The 21,704-nt window shown below is 46.5% G+C and overlaps 1 protein-coding gene across 5 annotated transcripts in view; it reads left to right on the top strand.

The window, feature by feature from the left end:
• Positions 1-21,704, top strand: part of TNRC6B (trinucleotide repeat containing adaptor 6B) — a 214,771-nt gene that overhangs the window by 150,046 nt on the left and 43,021 nt on the right. For 3 of the 5 annotated variants that reach the window (XM_027872514.1, XM_027872497.1, XM_027872504.1), the window contains exons 6-10: positions 1,239-1,260; positions 8,519-8,860; positions 11,331-13,679; positions 14,838-14,996; positions 18,766-18,944. In XM_027872514.1, coding sequence (XP_027728315.1) covers positions 1,239-1,260; positions 8,519-8,860; positions 11,331-13,679; positions 14,838-14,996; positions 18,766-18,944 — 3,051 coding nt within the window. The remainder of the gene's footprint in view (positions 1-1,238; positions 1,261-8,518; positions 8,861-11,330; positions 13,680-14,837; positions 14,997-18,765; positions 18,945-21,704) is intronic. The other 2 variants (XM_027872529.1, XM_027872521.1) reach the window with 1 other exon arrangement.

Below are 21,704 nucleotides of genomic sequence, written 5' to 3'. Positions count from 1 at the left end.
ATTGGCTTCTTCTGTTATTGATCTTTAATGAATTAGATTGAGTCTGAGGTGATTTCAGGATATTTAAAATTTAGGGAACTGTTTTGATGTAGATTAACTCTTATTTTAAATAAATAGGTTACAGGGAACCTGCATATTTCTATCTTCAATAGACATTCTCTCTGTAGCACTTAATACTGGGAGCCACCATTCATGATAAATAGGAATTTGCTATAAAATTTTCTTAATTGAATGAACTTTCGGCTAATGTGAGAACATGAGAAATAACTCCAACCAATGGCAGACTCAAATCTTTATTTCTTGGGATTGACCACAAACTTCTCTAGCTTCCCTTAATAACTCATCAAGGGACTGCCAGCTAGGAATTTTATCCAGATCCTTCAAACCAATTTATTTTCAGCCTGTGTAACCTTTAAGGTTGATGACCTCCATGTTTACTTCCTTCCTATATTATTTTTATTTCATTTACCCTCTTCAAGCTTCAGCAGTTATCCCCTAACTTGAGTGATTCCGAGATTTGGTTGACCATATCTGAGTTTGTTTTTGTTCATAACTTCCATGGTGTTTATAATATGTTATTATATTATGATACTGACTGTTAACCTGCATGTTTCCAAACCAAAGATTTGTAATTTTGAAATTTTTGCTTTATCATCCTTATTTATAAAGAAACTCCTTAGTCCCCTGTGGCTGATTTTAAATCTTTCAACTTTATGCATCTTAATGATATTTTGGGGAGGTGTAGTGACCAAAATTTTGCATATTTGCCAAGTTCAGACACATTGGTTTTATAACGGTGAATCATTTTCTTTGACCTGCTCACTTGCAGACCATTAGGCTGGCCATTGTCTCTGACGAACGACTCCTCAGTTCTAATGAATCAGTGAGCATCCAGGGTCTAGAACAGAGCCTTGCACATAGTATAGGGACTTCAGCATTGTCTTGCACAATTTGGGTTCTTTCCCCCTTGTATCTCTGATAGTAGAACCCTTAGTCTGCTAAGGGTTATCCTAAGCCCTCATGTCCTAGCTCCTGGCCAGAATGGTGCTCTGGGGTTTACATTTGTGGAATTGAACCTTAGTGCAGAGGATTCCAGAAACAGTTTCTGTTCTCCCTTGGACTGACTGTGACTTGTCAATAACAACGATCCATTTGTAAAAATCCTTAATTCTTTTTATATATTGGGAGTGAATCAGAGAGCATTTTAATACTCTTATTTACTTCTGTTTATTTTGCAGGTCACGGAACAAAAAACCAAAGGTAAGATTATTTTCACTTGTCTGATTCAGAAGAGCCATTTAAAATGTTTATTTCACCTAGTCCGTGTTCCCGGGTCATTTGCCAGTTTTCTTCAAAAAGGAGGGCAAGCTTTGTGCACAGTAATTAGGTTTTTGCTGAATTGGTGGAATCAAGCTTGGCATTGGGCAGCAGAGGACTTGGATGGCTCTTAGGCAGTTTTCAAGAAGAGGAGTGTTTTCTAGAGGAGAAGAAGAAGTCCATTTTATTACAAGTGATTGGGTCGTGCTTTTGAGCCGAGGGTCTCAGAAAGCTTTTTCCTATAACCCTTAGTGCCTCTCTTTTGGAAGGAAGAGCTCAGGAAGTTAAATGCTTTCATCTGCATTATTTTTTGGTCATACATCTTTTTAAAGAAAAGTAGCAGATTTTAATTCGATGGGGAAAGTAGGGTTCTATTAGAAGAGTCATGTGTACATTTGTTTCCTGAAGGAATAGATTGAATCCTGGATTTCAACCAGATTAAGGACCCTTTAGGGCATTTAAAACTTGTTGATATTTAACTCCCCTTTGCAGGAAAGATCAATGAAGATGAATAGGGGAGAGTAATTCTGTCCGCTTTGCTCAGGTTTTTCTTCCTGTCCGTGCCGAGTCTGTTTTTCACAAGAGCCAGGAATGAGAGTTGTCACAGCTGGGATACACATGGGACTCCCACACTGTCCCAGCTCTAGGGAGAGGCGGCTTCATGCCTGTGGTCAGCCCCATGCTTCTTTGCCCGAATCAGTCTTTTCTCCTGGGACCACTAGGGGTTGGTTTGCCCACTGTGGAACAGAAGGTGGTCTGTTCCTCCCCTATTCTCCTACCATCCATAATACAAATACATACATCTATCCTAAAGGTTTTTAGGACCTAGAAACAAGTGGGGGGAAACATGAGAAAAGAAACAGAGTTTTTAGAATTTCAAACTTCTAAAGTTTTTAGAAGTCTCAGATGAATGTTGTCCGTGGTTTTCATCAGACTGTACAAGAAGCTAGGCCCTAACCTTGTGCCCCTTCCTTTTCTTGCCCCCCCCCCCCCGACCCTGTGAGGAAGGACAGAAGCCACATGTGTGGTGATGGGATGGGACGTTGAATTTTATAAGGAAGAAAGTTAAGATTCACCCACATTTCAAAGAAAAACTCAGACTCTTGTGACTGTCTCCTTTTTTTGAAAAGAAAGTCTTTCTCCTGGGATTAGATGGGACAGAGGCTGAGGATGCTGCTGAAGCTGCCAGTGAGACTGGGGAAAGGCTGAGTGGGGGGTTAGGGGTGGCATGGCCATAGGAATTTTTAGCCAGGCCCAATTTCAGACTGGCATTGGGGAACAGATAGGTTGGGGGTGGGGAAGGGGAGGAGATGGGATAGAGAGAGCAGCAGTGGGGTCTGAAGCAGAAACAACACACATCCCTGTGGCCACGAAATTTAATAACAAAGGTCCCCCCACCAAATTTTTGTTTTAAGGATTAAAAACTCAAGTAATTCATTTCAAAGAATGTCATGGACTGATGTTTTTCCCCCATTAAATTTTCTTTGAGGATTTTGCCTCTCTCCTTTGACCTCATTGCATTATACTCACCTTATCCCACTTGTTTGTGTGTGTAGCTCTTAGAAGGTAGGGCTTGGTCTCCTTTCCAGCTTGTATTCTCAATAACTGGCACACTGCCTTGCACATGAGAGATGCTCAGTAAGCGTGTGTTCAATTCCAGTGTGAAAAGGAAAGGAAGCTAAAACTCTCCCTGACAGTGACAGTCTTCTCTCTCTTTATTTGTGTGAGATATGTTAGGTGTGCAGAATCCTTAAATGTCCAAGGATTTCCCTCGCTTGCTTCCTTAATTACCAATTAAGACAAAAGTGGGTGACTCTTGTTGGCTCCAGCCAGTCCCAATATATCCATCCCTTGTCCTGCCTCCTGATACCTGGAGCATGCATACTCGATCTCTCTTCTTTCGGGGTCCGGGGCCCCTTACTATTTGGTTACCCATAGCTCCTCCTCATCCAAATCAGGGTCAGCTGCCTCCAGAGGACAATTTTATCGGCTTTTCTAAGTCAGCCTGTGCAGGCCGTAAGTAGCCCCGGGCTTTGATTTGGGGTGAGAGTTGAGACCAAATTCTAACTTTTCATCGGGTTTTAGGGTTCTGCAGCTCGAAGGAACCTTGGGCACTATCTTCTCAACTCTTGATTTTACAGATGGGGAAACTGAGGCCCAGAGAATTGAAATAAACTGCCCAAGGTGAAACGGCCTTTTTAGTGTCTTTTCACTAAGAAGAAGATTGATTGTGAGCACCTTCAACTCCATTATCCCATCATTAATAAGTTAGCACCCAGTTTTGCCTCCTTCTGGTCATCGGGAAAACAGCCAGTCACTTCCTCTTGCTCTGGGACTCATCTCTTCCTGCTTCCTCTCAAGTCTTGTTTGCTCCATCAGCAGATCATTCTGCCTCACTCTCTATAGCCCTGTCTCTGCCTCTCTGCTCCCCCCATCTCCTTCTTTTCTTCCTTCCCCATCTTTTGCTTACTACTAGCTTTTTTTCTCTGTTCAGTCCTAAAAATGTTCATTCTCTCCTCAACTTGAATGTCATTCTTCTTTTTCTGCTTAGACAGATCTAAACATATCACATTTCACCAAGAGGGATCTGGAGGCATTAGAATAGGATGAAAGAAGCATTTTACACGTGAAGGTCGAGGCTGTGGTTTCTAGTCCCGGCTCTGCCCTAATCTGTGAGACCTTGAGCATAAGGTCTCATGTCTCATTGGGTCATCTCTAAGGTTCCTGTCTAGCTCTGAGCCCAGGAAACCTATGGATGTACTGCGTACATGCTTTCAGACTCATTTGTTGACGTTTCTCTCTGCTTTAAGGCTTTTCTTTTCTCTTGGGCCATGTAGGGATGGTGCCAGCAAGTATAACGGGAGCACCTTTTATGAAAGAGTAGAAGGGGCATACAAGAGGAATAAAAAACATGGACCCTTGTCTTCAGGAAGACCATACTGTGGTTGGGAAGGTAACATTAAGGCCCTGGAGACATTGTGCAGAGGGCAAAAGATGACATCTGTGGTCTGGTGCAATACAATGGGAAATGAGTACAGCTGATAGGGAAGAATAAGGTGACCTCTCATCTCCTTGATGATCAGAAGGGTTGTCTGGGTAGCAAGTGACCTTTGGCAGATGGTAGGATTTCTTCAGGCAGAGAGAGGGAGGGCACTGTAAGGCATAAGGAAAAATGATGTAAGCAACGCAATAGAGCTAGGAGTGAGTGTGACCCAATGGGGACAATAAAGAGACTGACTTGACTAGATTGGAGAATTCTAGATTGAGGCCATATGGGATTGGGCCACGAAAGAGTCAAGGGTACTGCTAGTATGTTTTTAAGTGGAAGAGTATTTTTAAGTAAACTAAGTTGGTAGTTGTATGGAAGATGGCCTGGCAATAAGGAGGATAGTCAGAAGACTTGGCAGTCATCTTGGCTTGAGGTAATGATGGCCTGGATTTGGGATAATTGGAGTAAAGAGGAATTGGTGAATCCCTGATGCATCTGAAATGAAGAAATGATAGGACTTGGTATTAGGTTGGTTGCAGGAAGTTGGGGGGGGCGGAGGAGTCAACGATAATTGGAACTTCAAGATGGAAAGAGACAATCATACAAGTACATAATGGCTAATGTTTGATCATTGTTGAGAAGAAAGGTCTCCAGATAACAGCCAAAGGAAGTCATCACTGCCTTTGGCTGTTGGAAAGGATCTGCTAAGCACTTGTTACTGCAGAGCACTGTGCTGAGTGCTAGGGATACAGCTGTGTAGAACAGTGACAGCCCCTGCCCTCAAGGAGCTTACCTTCTAATGGGAGAGAACATACAGAGAAGGTTTCAGCTGCCTGAAAGGTGGAAAGGTCTTATGGTCCTTAGGGTACGGGGGTAAAGCAGATGGTCAGGCCTTTCATGTCATTTCCAATGATGAAATCGTATCATTTTCTGATGTTGGACCATCGGTGATAAGAACTCTCCTTTCTGGGTCTCTCGGGTCTGTGGCTACAGCCCCTGCAGGAAGGGGCCATCCCCAGGCTGCATCTCACCCAGGCTGTTTCCCTGGATGGTGGCAGAAGGCACCGGGATGGTAGCATGACTGTTCCCAAACTGTTGGCCAGACCCCTGGGTCCATCAGGATCTGTGCAGAGATGGTGGTGGTGGTGATGGTTTGATTTGCTTGGCACGTACTGCTTTCAGTCTGTCCCTCCAGGATACCTTGCTGCTTCAGCTAGTCTGACTTGCCCACTCCAATATTTGAAGAATTCAGATGATGGTGGAGAAAGAACTTACTCAGGAATTTCCAGCAACAAAATCTCTTCTGTCCTCTCCGTCTCTTCCTGTTCCCAAGAGGCCAGCCAGTTTGTCTCGAGTGTTAGCAAGAGTCAACAAGTATGGAGGAGGAAAGGGATGTTCCAGTTTGCAGATATTGTTATGTCTCAGTGGTGTCTCTTCTGGTCATGCCCAGTGACAGTCCCATGGGTACAGAGAAGTAGGAGCTTATCTCCTGCTTGAGAAAGAGCTGCAGAGACTTAAGGAAAGGTTTGCTTCTCACCAGCTCGAGCGGGAGCCAGTTCAGGAGGGAACCAGAGAGATCGAGGGGAAGCTGGAAGACGGGCCTGGCCGGGCCTTGGTTCTGAGACTCTTGTGCATCCAGACGTGGAGCTGGAGCCTCTGAGACCGTCTTGCCTGCAGGACTCGGAGAACCTGTCTCCTGGAAGAAGGATTCATCGCGTAGTGTTGGCCCGAGGTGAGCTGAGGCTCGTTCTCATGGTGAGAGCTGCCCACCAGGGCAGAGGAATGCCTTGGGGAGGAGGCTGAGTGACTGCCCAAACAGGATGCTGTAGATGGCATTTTTTTCTCAGATGGGGGGTGGGCCCATGGCGACATCCTTGCCAGCTGAGTTGGAAAGTTTCCAGTGTAGTTTCCTAGTTTAGGGGTAGGACGAGAGGAGCCATGGCTAATAAGCTTAATCTGATAGGAACAATGGAGAAGCGAGCTGTCTTTGCTGAGAAGCCTCCTGAAAAGTGACCCGTCTGGTGACCAAGAATCATTTCTTGTGATTCTTGTGGAGGAAGGAACCTACTGACTGAGACCTTCTGGACAAGAAATGGAAGCCCTCCGGCTGTGACTTCTGATCAAAGGCCAGGCAGCAAGGTGAACAAATGAGAAGTTCTCAGCCACAACTGGAATCTCTTTGAGGAGAGCTGGGAAGAAGAATCCCGGGCCACACGCCCTTACTTCCCCAGAACTAATTTAAATTTGAACTAGAGAAGATGGGAGGGGAAAAAATGTGTTCACACCCCCGTATTTACTAAGATTAACACAGATAGTAGTGGTTTATGGCATAGGAAAGAAGAGCTTGCTAATAATAACACTGGAGGCCTCTAAGTTGTGTTCATCACTTGTGGCCTCAGGCAAAATCCCTTAACATCTGTGGGTCTCCATTTAACTTGCTTGTAAAATGAGAGGCTGAGATTTAGAAGATCTCCAAGGCTCTGAACCCCTCCGGAGGTAGGTACCTCACTGGATTCTATCACTACTCTTCAGGTTTAAATCTTAAAGCAGTTTCTGAGTCCAGCCTATGGCTTTCTGTGGTAACTACAAGAGTGTGAGGAGAGACTTCGAGTGTCTCACTGAAGGAAGTTCTGGGATGTCAGATCTACAGCATTCACCTGTTCGCCTACCTGTCTGATAACCCTCTTAAGTTAATGTCATTTCAGTCTGTAAGAGTTGTTCTTGTTGAACCAATCCTGGCTCGATTTGATCACCACTTCCCCGTTAATACTCACTAACTAATCGTCCTTTTAATATAGTACTCTTAGAATTTGTCAGGCTTCCAGTGTCTACCTTAACAGATTGATAGTATGAAGAATTACCTTTCTGTCCCCCTACCTTTTGCTGAGAAATAAGGACATTTGTTCGTTTGCAGTCCAGGAGCATCTCTTCTATTCAGCATGACCTTGTACAGATAACAGCACAGCAGTGATTTCTTTTCATGAACCCTGAAGTACAGTATATAGTTCTCCTGAGTCTGACGACTTGAACATATCGAAAACAGTTAGTTGCTCTTCTTGTCGCCTCAATTATTTGGGGGTTTGAGTTTTCTATTATCTGTTTTTGTTCTGTCTCTCCCAATCTAAATATCCTTCTTCTTGGCAGAGAAAACAAGTAAAATAAGGATTGAGTTGTTCTACCTTCTCCCCATCACCTGTTACCATTATCACCTGCTCCCCTGGCAGCTACCTGTCTACTACTTCTTTAATTTTTCACTTAGCTCCAGCATGGCTCAGAAATCCATATTATTACTCTTAGAATTTATCATACGCTTCTGCTTGTTTCAAATTTGTGCATTTATTATTTCTTTATTAACATTTTTTCAATTAACAAGCATTTATTTTCTCTTTTTCCTACTCTCCCTCCCCAATTGAAAAAGAAAACTCTTGTAACAAATGTGCATGGTCAAGCAAAACTGTCCCTTTCATCTCACGTCATTCTCAGAGAGGTGTTCACCGAGGTTGTAATGCTGACCTCCCTGTCTCCAGGGTCAGTTTGCGAGACTCTGAGCAGAGCATCTCTACTTACCTCTCAGGACCTCTGAGGCCCCTAAGGGAAAAGAGTCACGCTGGAGAATTGTTGCATGTTTTCCTTTTAAGTTATTGCATGGGATTCTGGGATTCTGTTCCATCTGCCTTCTAGAGCAGAGTACCAGGGCTTTCTCTTACAAGGCAAGCTGCCTTAGAACTACTTCACTCCATGGCTTTGACAGGCTCTATCACCCTTTTTCCTGCCTGTTCCTCACCCCCAAAATTATTATCCTCTCCTCTTGCTGTGACCCCGTTTTCACTTGCTGTAGCTCTGTGTCCATGCCTCATTCTCCCATTAGACTGTGAGCTCCATGAAAACAGGGACAGTTATTTTGTGTTTTGTTATCGGCACATCCCCAGCACTGAGCACAGTCCTGTTGGAGTTGAAAGACATTGAATTCTAGGATTAAGGCACAGGCTTGGTAGAGTAAATTGATGCATACTGCTATAATGCTACATTATTATCATTTATTTCTTAGGAAAAACTCTAGAGCACTGAAGATGCCATGGGAAACGAAAGTGCAGAATTCTTTTAGAATATTCTGAAAGGAAAAGGAACTATGGGTACTGATTTTAAGTGAGTTTATGTGTACCTGTAGAAAAATGCATTTAATTTCACGGCTTTATTTTCTATTACTTTCAGTGCCCGAAGTGACGAAACCAAGTCTAAGCCAACCAACGGCCGCCAGCCCCATTGGCAGCTCTCCATCGCCACCAGTCAATGGTGGCAACAATGCCAAAAGGGTGGCAGTGCCGAACGGACAACCGCCGAGCGCCGCCCGCTACATGCCTCGGGAGGTGCCGCCGCGATTCCGTTGCCAGCAGGACCACAAAGTGTTACTAAAACGTGGGCAGCCCCCTCCACCCTCCTGTATGCTCCTTGGGGGTGGGGCTGGGCCTCCTCCCTCCACCACACCTGGAGCAAACCCCAACAACGCACAAGTGACAGGATGCCTGCTGCAAAGTGAGAGTGGGCCTGCATCAGGTAAGGAGCAGGCAGCTGCAGCCGGGGGATGCTCGGCAGGGCAGGGCCGCCGGTGTCACAAGGCACCACCCCAAAGGGTCGGTTAGTCGTCTGGAGATGAGCGGGGTAAGCACGCGGCTTCTGTTGTAGAGTGCCAGCATCGAGCCATCAAACCAAATCATCTCAGCTATCAGTAAGGCAGAGATTTGTCCCCAGAACGCCCTGTTTGTCCACTTTCTAAGATACTTCTTTAAAGAGGCCAAGGAGACAGTCGTGAGTTGTTGTCAGTCTCAGACTTTCCTCTCCTTCCCAGATGGGAGCCTTTGCTTTTCTTTGTCCGTGGCTCCTAAGAGGTACAGAGTATGTTTTTGGAGCAGGAGAGAGAACATAGTAAAAGGTTGTTCTTATTATTTTTAAATCTACATTTTGATGTTTATAAACCAGAAACAGTGAGGAAAAGAGGCAGGCCTGCTCTGAGATGAAAAGAGCCCGTGCCAGATGCCTCCTGCCCCGGGCTAGGTTCAGAGGCCTTTACGTGTGATCCTGTCAGCTCCGATTATTATTGTGTTTTCAACTTTATTTTGCCCATCTTGGAATCAAAGCTACCCTTCCCACAATTCTCACTGCCCGCTCAATTCCAGATCTGGAAGAAGCTGGGCAAAGGCTGGACACTGGGTGCTTAAGCACCATTGTGTGCCCAGCACTGTGCTAGGCGCACACCAAAAGCAAGATTGGAATTGGCTTATCCTTTGTAAGAAATGGTGTTGGGGGTTGCTTTCCGTCTCAAACCACAGTAACCCCCAAGCGCTCAAATCCCCTCTCCTAGCTGCCGGTCATGTCTTTTCTTCCCCTTCCTCCCCTTCACATGATCTTCAATGTGCTTTGTGTCTGTTTGATACTTAATTTATGATAAAATGCAAATTCCTGTGTTTTCTCTCTCCCTGCCCCCTCCCCAGCACACACACTGTAAGCAGTTAGACAAGGTTTGTTGATGGTTTGCTATCAGGAAGGGGCTTAGGGGATCAATCAGAAGTGCACGCTGGGATGGTACAGTCCCTCTATATCTGTGTGGGGGACATTTCACGATGGTTTGTTTTGGGAGGTTTTGTGCTTTTTGGTGAGGCAGTCGGGGTTAAGTGACTTGCCCAGGGTCACACAGCTAGTAAGTGTTCAAGTGTCTGAGACCGGGTTTAAACTCGTGTCCTCCTGACTCCGAGGCTGGAGCTCTGTCCACTGTGCCACCTCGCTGCGCCAGACACACACTTGCAGACAAATAATAAGAATAATAAGCAGCCCAGGCCTGTTCCCCCGTGTTTCAGGTGGTGCCGCCTGGGTGGTGGCGGCAGCCTGACCGGGGTATAGAGCCTGGAAGCCCACCTGGTGGCAGGGCCAGTAAGAATTGGGCAGTGGCTTTCATCCATCCCTGCCTGTGGTCTTGCATCACCCATCATCTCCATGCTTGGAGGTTACTCGGTGGTCTTTGAGAATATCACACCAGCTGTAAAGTGAAGTGAGAAGAAATGGGAGATCACTGTGCATAGTAATAGCAATGATGTAATGGTGATGACTATGAAAGTCTTGGCTACTCTGATAAATACAATGAAGCAAGACAGTTCCAAAGGACTCATGATAGAAAAGTTGCTGTCCACCCCCAAGAGAGATCTGATGAACTCTGATCACAAATTGAAGTATAATTTTCTCACTTCATTTTTATAGCTTTTTTAAAAAATGTGGCTAAAATGGAGATGTTTTTCATGATTTTACATGTATAATTTGTATCTTACGGCTCACCTTTTCAGTGCGTGGGGGAGGGGATAGGCGTGAGGGAGAGAACTTGAAACTCAAAATTTAAAAAGAAAAGAATGTCTAAAAATAAATAATATTATTTTTAAAAAGAGCATGTCACACCAAGGAGCTGAAGATGAAGCTTTTTGCTTAAGTCTTGAGAGACCAATTTATTAATATTAAGTAAAGCAACAGGTGAAAATTTTCAAATGACTTCATTGTATTTGGCCATGAAACTCACAGCCTTTATTTAGATTTCATCCATCTGTCTGAATGATTCAGCTAGTATTTATCAAACACCTACTAAGTGCATTCCAAAAGCTCCATTCCCCCATGCCTGTCACAGTACCTTGTACAGAGATAATTGCATTTTTATTTATATTAACAGATTTAAAGGTTGATACTAGCAGAACTTGTGGGGAGGTAGGGGATGGTCACAGACTGAGTTTCTGGAAATAAAGAAATCGGGTTCAACCTAAGAACCACCTTCTGGATACACTGTTAGTGGTCTCTTACAATGACAGAGCCCCAAGTAAACGGTGTATAGTTTGACTCTCATCTGTCTGATCGTGGCTTTGTCTGTAAGGTTTTCCCATCGTTGAATGGATTTAGTTTGCTTGGTTATAAATTAAAATTCAGCGAGTAACTGGATGAATAACAGTATCTCATCTGGGGAACTGTGCGAATGACAAAATCTGTCTTTCAGATTCATCCATCGGAGGTGCTGCTGCTTCAAATTATGCAAATTCCACTTGGGGTCCAGGAGCCTCCTCCAGCAACGGCGCTGCTGCCAACCCCCCTCCCACCTGGGACAAGGTGATTGTAGACGGGTCTGACATGGAAGAGTGGCCTTGTATCGCCAGCAAAGACACTGAGGCTCCTTCCGAGAACACCACCGAGAACACCAGTGCCTCGAACCCTGGCTCTGAGAAAAGTCCTCTGCCAGGAAGCACCACTAGTCACAAAGGAAAAGGAAGCCAGGGCCCCCCTGGGGCTTCTGGGAGCGAATGTAATCTTGGGGTCTGGAAATCTGACCCCAAGGCTAAGTCTGTTCCCCCTTCCATCTCTGCTGCAGAGAGCAACAACGCCCTTGGGAACTGGAGGAACGTGAGTGGTCAGGAGAGGGTCGGTCCTGCTTCGGGCTTCAGCAACTTCAACCCAAATAGCAACCCGTCTGCCTGGCCCGCGCTGGTGCAGGAGAACAGTTGTAGGAAGGGAGCCCCGGAGGCCGAGAGCGGCAACCCCAGCGCGCAGGCGGGCACCGCCGGCCAGGCGTCCAAGATGGAGAACAGCACGGGGGTGAACTATGCTGTCTCTGGCCGGGAACAGGCTCCAGGTCATAACACTGATGGACCAAAAAACGGAAACACTAACTCCTTGAACTTAAGCTCACCAAACCCCGCCGAGAATAAGGGGACGCCCTTTGGGGCGGGCTTGGGGAGCTGCTCCAGGGGCGCGGACGCCCCGCCCCAAAGCACTGGAGACAGGCAGCCAGGGAACGCTGGGTCTCGGGGCACAGGCAGGGGGTCTTCTGGAACTGACACCGTCTCTGGACAAAGCAACTCTGGAAACAATGGGAACAATGGGAAAGAGAGAGAGGACGCCTGGAAGGGCGCCTCGGTCCAGAAATCAGCGGGCTCAAAAAGCGACTCTTGGGACAACGGCGGCAGGTCAGCGGGCGGCGGGTCCTGGACCTTTGGCCCGCCGGACCCGAATGAAAGCAAATGGGGTGAAGGGAACAAAATGACATCCGGGGTCTCTCAGGGAGAATGGAAACAGCCGACTGGGTCTGACGAGTTGAAGATCGGAGAATGGAGTGGTCCAAACCAACCAAATTCTAGCACTGGAGCATGGGACAATCAGAAGGGCCACCCCCTCCCTGAAAACCAAGGCAATCCCCAGGCTCCCTGTTGGGGGAGATCTTCGAGCTCCACAGGAAGTGAGGTTGGGGGTCAGAGCACTGGAAGTAACCACAAAGCAGGAAGCAGTGACAGTCACAATTCCGGACGCCGGTCGTACAGGCCCAACCATCCCGACAGCCAGGCGGTCTTGCAGACTCTGTTGAGCCGGACTGACCTGGACCCCCGGGTGCTTTCCAACACTGGCTGGGGCCAAACTCAAATTAAACAGGATACGATCTGGGATATCGAAGAGATGCCGAGGCCCGAGGGGAAATCGGATAAAGGGACGGAGGGGTGGGAGAGCTCTACCACCCAGACAAAGAACTCAGGGGGCTGGGGAGACGGACCCAGCCAAAGCAATCAAATAAAGTCTGGATGGGGTGAGCTCTCAACCCCTACAGAATGGAAGGACCCCAAAAACACAGGCGGCTGGAGCGATTACAAGAACAGCAGTTCCTCCAGCTGGGGAGGAACGAGACCAGAGGAGAAGGCGTCTTCCTCGTGGAACGACAATTCCGGCAAGGATCAGGGCTGGGGAGGGCGCCAGCCTAACCAAGGATGGACATCAGGAAAGAACGGATGGGGAGAAGAAGTCGATCAGACAAAGAACAGTAACTGGGAGGGCTCGGGAAATAAACCAGCACCCGGTTGGGGTGAAGGAAGCCAAAACGAAATTGGGACTTGGGGAAACGGTGGAAACGCAAACTTGGCTTCCAAAAGCGGATGGGACGATTGCAAAAGATCTCCAGCCTGGACGAACGAGACGGCTCGGCAGTCCAATTCCTGGAATAAACAGCACCAACAGCAGCAGCCGCAGCAGCCGCCGCCGCCGCCGCAGCAGCAGCAGGAGGCCTCCAGCTCCTGGGGAGCCCCGCCACAACCACCGCCTCCAGGCAACGGGCGGACCCCCAACCCCAGCTGGAACAGTGGGCCACAGCCATCGGCTCCTAAGGACGAGGAGCCCAGTGGCTGGGAGGAGCCTTCCCCGCAGTCCATTAGCAGGAAGATGGACATTGATGATGGCACGTCAGCCTGGGGAGACCCAAGTAGTTACAACTACAAGAATGTGAACCTGTGGGATAAGAACTCTCAAGGGGGCCAGGCCCCACGAGAACAAAGCCTGCCCACCCCGATGACGAGCAAAACATCATCAGGTCAGTCTGAGCCCCTTTTTCTCAGTACTCCAGGTGATGGTCGATGTGAAAAGTCTGAAGAGCAAAGGCCATAGCTATCCAGGCAGTGATTTTACAAATGAAGTCGCAGCTTCTGGCTGCGTTTTGTGACTCGGTATCCGAGTCTGAATAACAGCCAGTTACTCCCATTGTCAGCACCTCAGGTTTCCCCTCCTGAGATGGTTTTGGTTTTGGTTTTTTAGTTTTTTAAAATAATTTCTTTCTCCTAGGGCCCAGCTGCCGTGGTTTGAATCTCTCAAGAGAATTTGATCGCCACCTTGATATGGGTGTTTCTAAATATTTAGCCCCATGAAGAAGTGAGGGCCATCTCTGCTGACTCTTGCTTTGTCCAGTGGTTTGAGATTGTTTCTCACAACTTAGATTACTGGAGAGTCCAGTTAGTGGGGAAGAGCTGGGGCCCACGTATGGCAGGGCCATACGTGGCTGGCAGGTCATTGAACCCTCCGTGGGCCTCAGTTTCCTTTGTCTGTAAAATATGAGGGCACTGGGCTTGCTTACCTCTGGGGCTTCCTCCAGCTCTCCTTCAGTGTCAGGAAGGTTCACAAGAACAGGGTCAAAATCTTCAGGAGAGAGAAGGCACCTTAGGTGTGCAAGGGCATCCGAAGCGTGGCCTTGCTCGCCCTCCCTGGCTTTTGGGTGCACTGCTTTGGACAAATGGAATTTCCCACCTCAGGAACTTTGCGGGCCTTCAGAAGAATGGTTCCTGCCCATTCAAGGTTGTGGGGATGACAATAAGCCGGTGCCACGCCCCCACCCCCATCTCCCACCTCTTGTTCTGTTTGGAGACTGAAATCTTGGTCATTCCCAGGGTCAGGTTTGGAATTCAGAGTTTATGTTCCTTTTTGCAGGAGTTCATGTAGAATCCATGGGGGATATTAACTCAGCTCTTAAATTTAGTAATAAAATAGTACAGGCTTGCTGAAGACAGAGATGGCCCTTCCTAATAGTACATTGTAGCATCCGTGTTTGTCCTAGTGTTTTTCTACAAGAGCATGAGAACCCAAAGACATCCTTTTGGTGGGGGGGGGGGGGGGATGCTTCATTAGATGGGAAGAAATGATTTTACTTAGTAAATGATGTTTAATTTAAAAAAAAAAAAACTTTTCTTTCTCTTTATAGTCTGGAGCAAAAGCACACCACCTGCTCCAGATAATGGTACATCAGCTTGGGGTGAGCCAAATGAAGCCAGCCCTGGGTGGGGTGACATGGATGAGACAGGAGCATCCTCTACAGGCTGGGGTAGTACCCCCTCCAGTGCTCCAAATGCCATGAAACCCAGTGAGTACAAGCTGGTTTGGCACCCAAAAGGTCCTGTGATCCTCTGGTGGGTTGGGGGCTGCATGGGAGCTTTAGTCATTACGCTGCATTTAGACGGGCTCCAGAATCTCAGAAGTGCGAGAATAGCTCAGCTGTAGCTGGGGGTTAATGGTCAGTAGGCAAACCCTGGAGTCACAAGGCCTGGGAATGAACATGTCCTTAGCACTCACCGTGCCTTATGTGGGCTCTCAGCTTCCTTGTCTGAGAAATGGAAATGATGTGGGTACTGCTCACTTCACAAATTGGGTGTGAGAAAAGTGCTTGGCAAACCTGAGCCAGTATTGCATAAATGTGAGTTGTGGCTGTTCTGGGCTACAAAATGTATGATGTAAAATCCTCAGAGGGTTAGAGTTTTCAGCTCATAGTACCCGACTGGAATGGAAATCAAGGCTATTGACATGCTGATTTCATGATAAGTAAGAATGTATTATTCTGAACATTGTACTGATCATCTCAGTCTTACGGAAAATGCTAAGAGATGGTCTCTTTTCCTTAGGTGTGCCATATTCTCTTCTCTTCCCTGATTTTTCCATGTGCTTGCATTTCAATCATACACTCACAGAGAAATAATTACCTCCAAGAGAGAATCTTTCCTGTCTTCCCTCTCATTCCTTTCCTTGCCCTCTGCGTCTGTCTGACTCTCTCCATCTCTCCCTGTCTCCTTCACCCCCTTCTGTCTCTGTCTCTTTCTCTTTCCTCCTCTCTCTCCCTCCACCTTTGCTTTTTTCTGCCTCTTTCCTTCTCTTTCCACAGAGGGTGGATTTTAGGAGCAGGTGCTCTGTGTTTCAGAGATGCAGGTATATTATTAGTGTTGATAAGGAGAACTGTCCTCAGAATAAGAATAATTCAAAAGCAGAATGGGAGTCCTTGAGGGGTGAGCTCTTCCAGCAAATGACTCCTTGTTGGGGATATTGGCAAAGGAATCCAATCACCTTGGGACCAGGCAGATGCTCGCTCAGGGATTCTGCCCTCTCACAACAGGCCAGATTTTAGAAACTGTGGTTAAATTGAATAGATTATTTCAGAGGCCCATTTTAAACTGTTTTCAGCTTCTCCAAACTTTTCCAATGTCTGTTTTCTTCTGAAAAGCAATTTTATTGTGTCGTACCTTGGTTTTCTTACGTTAGTAAGTCTCCTAAAGAAGACTTTCACGAGTCTTGGAGAATACTGTGTCAGTGAACATTTGTTTGTTTTGTTAATTTCCAATTCAGGATTCAGATGACATGATAATTAGGCAAATAAGCTTGCCTGAACTGGTAAGGCTCAGTCCTGCCAGAAAGACAGAAAGCTTAAAAATTAAGTAGTTTACTATGTCTAGAAGTAAGTTGACTTACTTAGTTTTGAAGGGTCAGTCATCTTTCACTTTGTACAATAACTGTCTTCCAGATAAAGTGCTCATTAAGTACATTTGTTTCATGAAAATTCTATTTTCCCTTTGACTTTGCTGATAAAATCGGAGTTGAGTTTCTGTGGGAGAGATGCCAGTATGCCAACAGACGACCAAGTTCAAACGAAACATTTTGGGTGTTGGAAGACAGGGTGTCCTCTGGCTCAGTTGTGTAGAACTGTCCCAGACCTGGGATCTCCCTCCTTCCGTGACATCGTCTTGACCCTACTTCAGCCTCAGAGAATTGCTCTCCCAGTTGAGGGTACCCATGTGGGTCATTAGTGTCTCTTCCAGGGTGCTTGTAATAGCGCACTTAGCCAGATTTGTGTGTGGTCCCAACCCACGCCTTTGCCCCAGGCTAAAAATGTTGTGTTTGAGGTTTTAGGCCCCATAAAACAAGTTAGCTTACCGTTTAGTAATTCTCTGAACAAAAACTTTTTTAAATTTTAGAGTCTTTGAGGTAAAGAGGATCTTCTATGGTCTTACCACCTTGGAGGTTATGTAGTTCAACCCCTCCATAAAGCAGGCACCCCGTCTCTCCTGCCCCCTCCTCCCTTGACACAGATAGCCCCTTAGGTTTGGAGAGTAGGGATTGCTGAAAGATCTTCCTCCCAATAACCTCTCCCCCTTAGGCCTAGCTTGGCCCTCTAAGGACAGACAGAACCAGGCTAGCTCTTCCTCCATAATTACAGCCCTTCAGCTCTGTGCCCCCACCCTGAATCCAGACCTTCACCTTTCAGAACAAAATTTCTGTTGTTCCTTCAACTAGATCTCAGATGACTTGCTGTATATCCCTTTGCCCTCTAGACTAAGTACATATGTATGCTTGTATGTACAGACAGATAAAGGCTTATCTTAAGTGACTGCTTTTACTAAACTAGTTCTGAGTAATGGTGCTTTCCCCCAAATCTTTGAATGAATGCTAGCCATTCTCCGAATGCACAATGAAGCATTGTCCACACATTTCCTACTCAATCTCAGTCATATACATTAGTACTTAATCTTATATACCTGAAAGTCAGTCCTAGGGACTGTGAGAGCAGCTTTTACTCAAAGGGAGACTGTTTCCTCGTTATTTGTCCTATGACTTCTGTCAATGAGACAAGGTGGGTGGGGCACTTTCTGGGCTCTTCACTGATGCCAGAGTCTTCCACTGTGTCATGACGCCTGAAGGAACTCATGTGTAAGAGAGGGCCACTTCAGTCAGGCTGTACTTTGGAATGCCATGGAGCCCATCGTATTGGAATGAACCTGGCACATCTGGATGGCCCTTAGTGGGTGTTATCACAGCTGTTAGTGTCTTAGAAACAGCAGTGGGCTGTAATGGAATTGGTAACAGGCCAGAAAGTACAGCGTTTCTGGAATAACGAGATCTAAGTGATTTAAATCCCCCCCCCCCCCCCCCCCCCCCCCCCCCCCCCCGCCCCCCCCCCCCCCCCCCCCCCCCCCCCCGCTTCACACACTCTGTGATTTCAGGAAGTAGAAATTTGGAAGTAGACTTGGTTTGCATTAATGTAATTTTTTCCCAAATGGAACTTCAAACTGTCCTAAAATACCTTGCATCATTGAACAATTTAGCTTTAATCTAAAAGCTGTTGGAAGACCTCTGACCGTGAGAGGTTAGCGCTGACTCAAGCATTGATGTCCTGTTTACTACTGTAAGTGCTGAGGAAGGAAAGCTGAGTTCTAATAGAACTCTCCCTCTTGAGCAAATTCCCACTTTCTTCTCACCTTTTCCCCTCTTGCTTTTCCCCCTCTTTCTCCCCTTCTCTGCCCCCCTGCCCTCCCCCAAGTCACTGTTGCCTCACTTTCTCTGCCAAGATCTCATTCACCTCTAATGAATTTTCAGAGATCCGCTTTGCGTCACTGCCCTGCACATTCTCTTTTCTTCTTCTGTTGTGAGTATTTCTGGGCCGACTTTTCTCCTCCATTTCGTTTCAGATGAAGGGTTCCATGGTATCCCAGGTTTGTGGTACCTAGAGTGTTGCCCAGAAAGAACCAAAGACACTCACGGTATATATAGCCAAAAAGTAGGCAGAGGGCCCAAGCTGGGGGTTGTGGCGTCCCCCTGCCCCATGTCATCTTTCCACCTCAGTTTCCTTTCCACAAAAAGGCAACACAGTTTGTACCACGTATGTCACTGAGCTGTTGTGGAGCTGGTGCTCAGTGAACACGAGTGAGTCTTACTCTGCAGGGAGGAGGGCAGTGACACTATGCTGGGTAAGGGAGCCACGAGACATTGTGTTGGACTTAGGAGCAGTTGCAGGCACCACATCTGTGGTAAAGTCCGTCTAGTCCCCTGGTCATGACTGCCGAATGTTGAATTATTTCTCTTCCTTAAAGACTCCAAATCTATGCAAGATGGATGGGGGGAGAGCGATGGGCCAGTGACAGGAACCCGCCATCCCAGCTGGGAAGAAGATGATGACGGAGGAGTTTGGAACACCACAGGCTCTCAGGGAAGCAGCTCCTCTCATAATTCAGCAGGCTGGGGACAAGGAGGCAAGAAACAGCAAGTGAAGGTAAAAGGGATGGGGGGTAGGGTGAGTCCAAAGTTGCTGCTTCTATCAGGTTCATTTGCAGAAGGGTTGGGAAAGTGGAAATTTTATTCACTCTGTTCCTGAGAGGTAGGTTTGGTTCTTTTTCCTTTGGCCAAAGAATTCATTGCATCGAGTTCGCCGGTTAGCCTGGGGTGACCCACGATAGAGATTTTAAGATCATTCAGTGTCATAAAAGTCTTAATTTTATTTATCCTTTTCCTACTGCTGTCATCTCCTGATCCACTGTTCTTCTGACCTTGACTGACTGGTCTGTGTTTGGAGGGTGGATAAAGTCATTCTTGATCATGTATGAGGAGCGCCTAAGCATGAACAAAGGGTTTGCTAAAACTCGTTTCTTATTTTAGGTTCTTATTGGAAGCCATTAACATACGTAGAAGTGATAAAATCATAGGATTTAAAACTGAAAAGATCTTAGAAATCCTCTATTCTGCTCCCTCATTTTAGCCATGAAAGGGACTTGGCTGTAGGCCTTGAGTAAATAGCAGATCGAGGCAGCCAACCCAAGTTCTTGACTACAAATGTATGATTATTAGGTGAAGAATATAAAAGATTTACAAAGAGGGAAAATGGGTCCTGCAGTATGTTAGCTCCCCTTAGTATGCTTTGACAAGTAAATAACCACCAAAGAAAGATGATGGTGACTTCAGTGGTTGAAGAGCAATATGTTGAAATTATGATTAATGAGGAAACAGGGTTAAAAATAATTCCCCATCAAACCGAAGTTCACTTTTTAGAATTAGGTGATGCCAAACATGAGGGATATGTCAAGAGTCCTGTTGATGATATTCTGATGCCTCTAATAGAAAGCTAGAAGCATCTTTTCTGTAATGGATCTGTAATTTTGTCTCACTGACTCTCTCTCCACAAGATCAGTTATTGTTCTTCTGGCCATAGTAGTTGGTCTTTGAGAGTGCATTGGACAAAAAACTGATCATCCCATGGCCAGCCACGCTGGTGTCAAGCATTTCCAAGCTGAACTAGCTGGTTCCATCGCCAGCACCATATAGGATGCCTTTCATCTTAGGAAGGGCAGGGCAGAATCTGCATTCTTAGGGCATAACTTGAAGAAAAATAAATTCGTATTGGTGTCTTGTCTCCACATAAACTACGTTCCCCAGTGTGTCCCTGTCCTTTGACCTTCCGGGGACATAGCCTTTACTTTTGACAAAGAATGAAAAAAAAGGAAGAATCATTCAGCAAAACTCCAAACACACAGAAAAAACATGAGACTGTAAGCTCTGGTCCACCCTCATGGTGGTCTGCCCCCACAAAGAAGGGAGGAGAGGTCTGGGGCCAGTTCTGAGAACTTAAGTCCACTCTACCCACCTACCTGCCCACACAATAGGACATCAGAGGAAGGCATGAGTAAAGGAGCTTGACACGTTAGAAAAACTGACCCTCTCCTTACTGTTTTCATGTAAAGGTAGTCTTTCATATCTGTCTAGAGCCACAGAACTCATTCCCATTGCCAACATAAATGCCCAGTTGTTTTCCTTCTAGGCTTTGTTCTTTACAAAACACATAAACAGCATTGTTGAATATTAATAAAAATGAGAATAGGTGACCTCTTACTTAGCTTTTCTTAGTTAATTTATTCATCCACAAGCATTGATTAATTAAGCGCCTACTTACCTTAGAAAGGTTCCAGTATCCTGCCTGACCCTAGTTGTTGCTCTGGGTTCATATTGTGCCCCCATGTCTTTGATCCTGCCCGAAAGAATGTGGCACTAGCAGACTTTCTGGCCAACAGATGTGCTTTTTCTCTCCTTGCCTACTAACTACAAAGAAGAGAAATTTGTCCATTCGGTAAACATTTTTAAAGCACCTACTGTGTGCCAGACACTGGGCCAGAGAGAAAAAGACAAACCTGAAACATTCTGCCATGGAAGAGTTTCCCATCTCTTGAGGAGAACAACATGTACGTAGAAAGTTCAACACAAAATAAGTTATTGGGTGGTGGGAAGAGGCTTCCTGTTGAGAGAGAAGTTGCTTGAGCTGGCCTCTGAAGGAAGCCCGGGAGCCTCAGAGGTGGGGCTGAGGAGTGTGACTGTGAAGGTCAAAGACCTAACCTCAAGCCTGCCTGTGTGACCGGAGGATCAAGGCCAGGAAGGCTGGCTCCTCTCTGGCCACCAGCCGGGCTACGTGAGCCCGAGGCTTCTCCCAGCTAAAATCTCAGGATCCTTTGACACTGCTACACTAATAACCTAAAAGACAAGCGAGGGCAGGAGGCCGTGTTTTTAACAAAACTCACATCTAATTTCAACTTTGAAGGTTGTCTTTATCCTGGACTCTCCCAGGAGCCTGGCCAGGAAGCCGTGCTGGGGGAGGACGCAGCCTTTGGGGGGCTGGGGGCACGTGCTCCAAGGGGCATCCCTGCCAAGGAGGTGCCTGGCCTGCTGTGTACAGATGTGCAGCTCCCAGAGCCAGCCTCAGAGCCATGGGGAATGGAGCCTGCTCTTGGGAACCTTCTTGGCCCCCATTGGATTCACGTGACAGGGATTGGTGCCGCAGCAGCCGACTCGGAATTCATAGAGGGGTTTTTGGTAGATGTGAGATGATAGATCTAGAGGTGGAATGGCAGAAGCCAGTCAGTCCCGATCCCTCATTTTGCAGATAAGACAGGCAGAGAGGCCGCATGGCTCGCCCAGGGTCTACAACAAGAAAGTGTCGAAGGCAGATTTTTTTTTTAATTAATTTTAGTTTAATTTCAAAGATGAGCCT

The sequence above is a fragment of the Vombatus ursinus genome, unplaced genomic scaffold (assembly GCF_900497805.2).
Source record: "Vombatus ursinus unplaced genomic scaffold, bare-nosed wombat genome assembly UNPS02003292.1, whole genome shotgun sequence".
Classification (NCBI taxonomy): domain Eukaryota; kingdom Metazoa; phylum Chordata; class Mammalia; order Diprotodontia; family Vombatidae; genus Vombatus; species Vombatus ursinus.
This window is presented reverse-complemented; position numbering and strand designations above follow the sequence as displayed.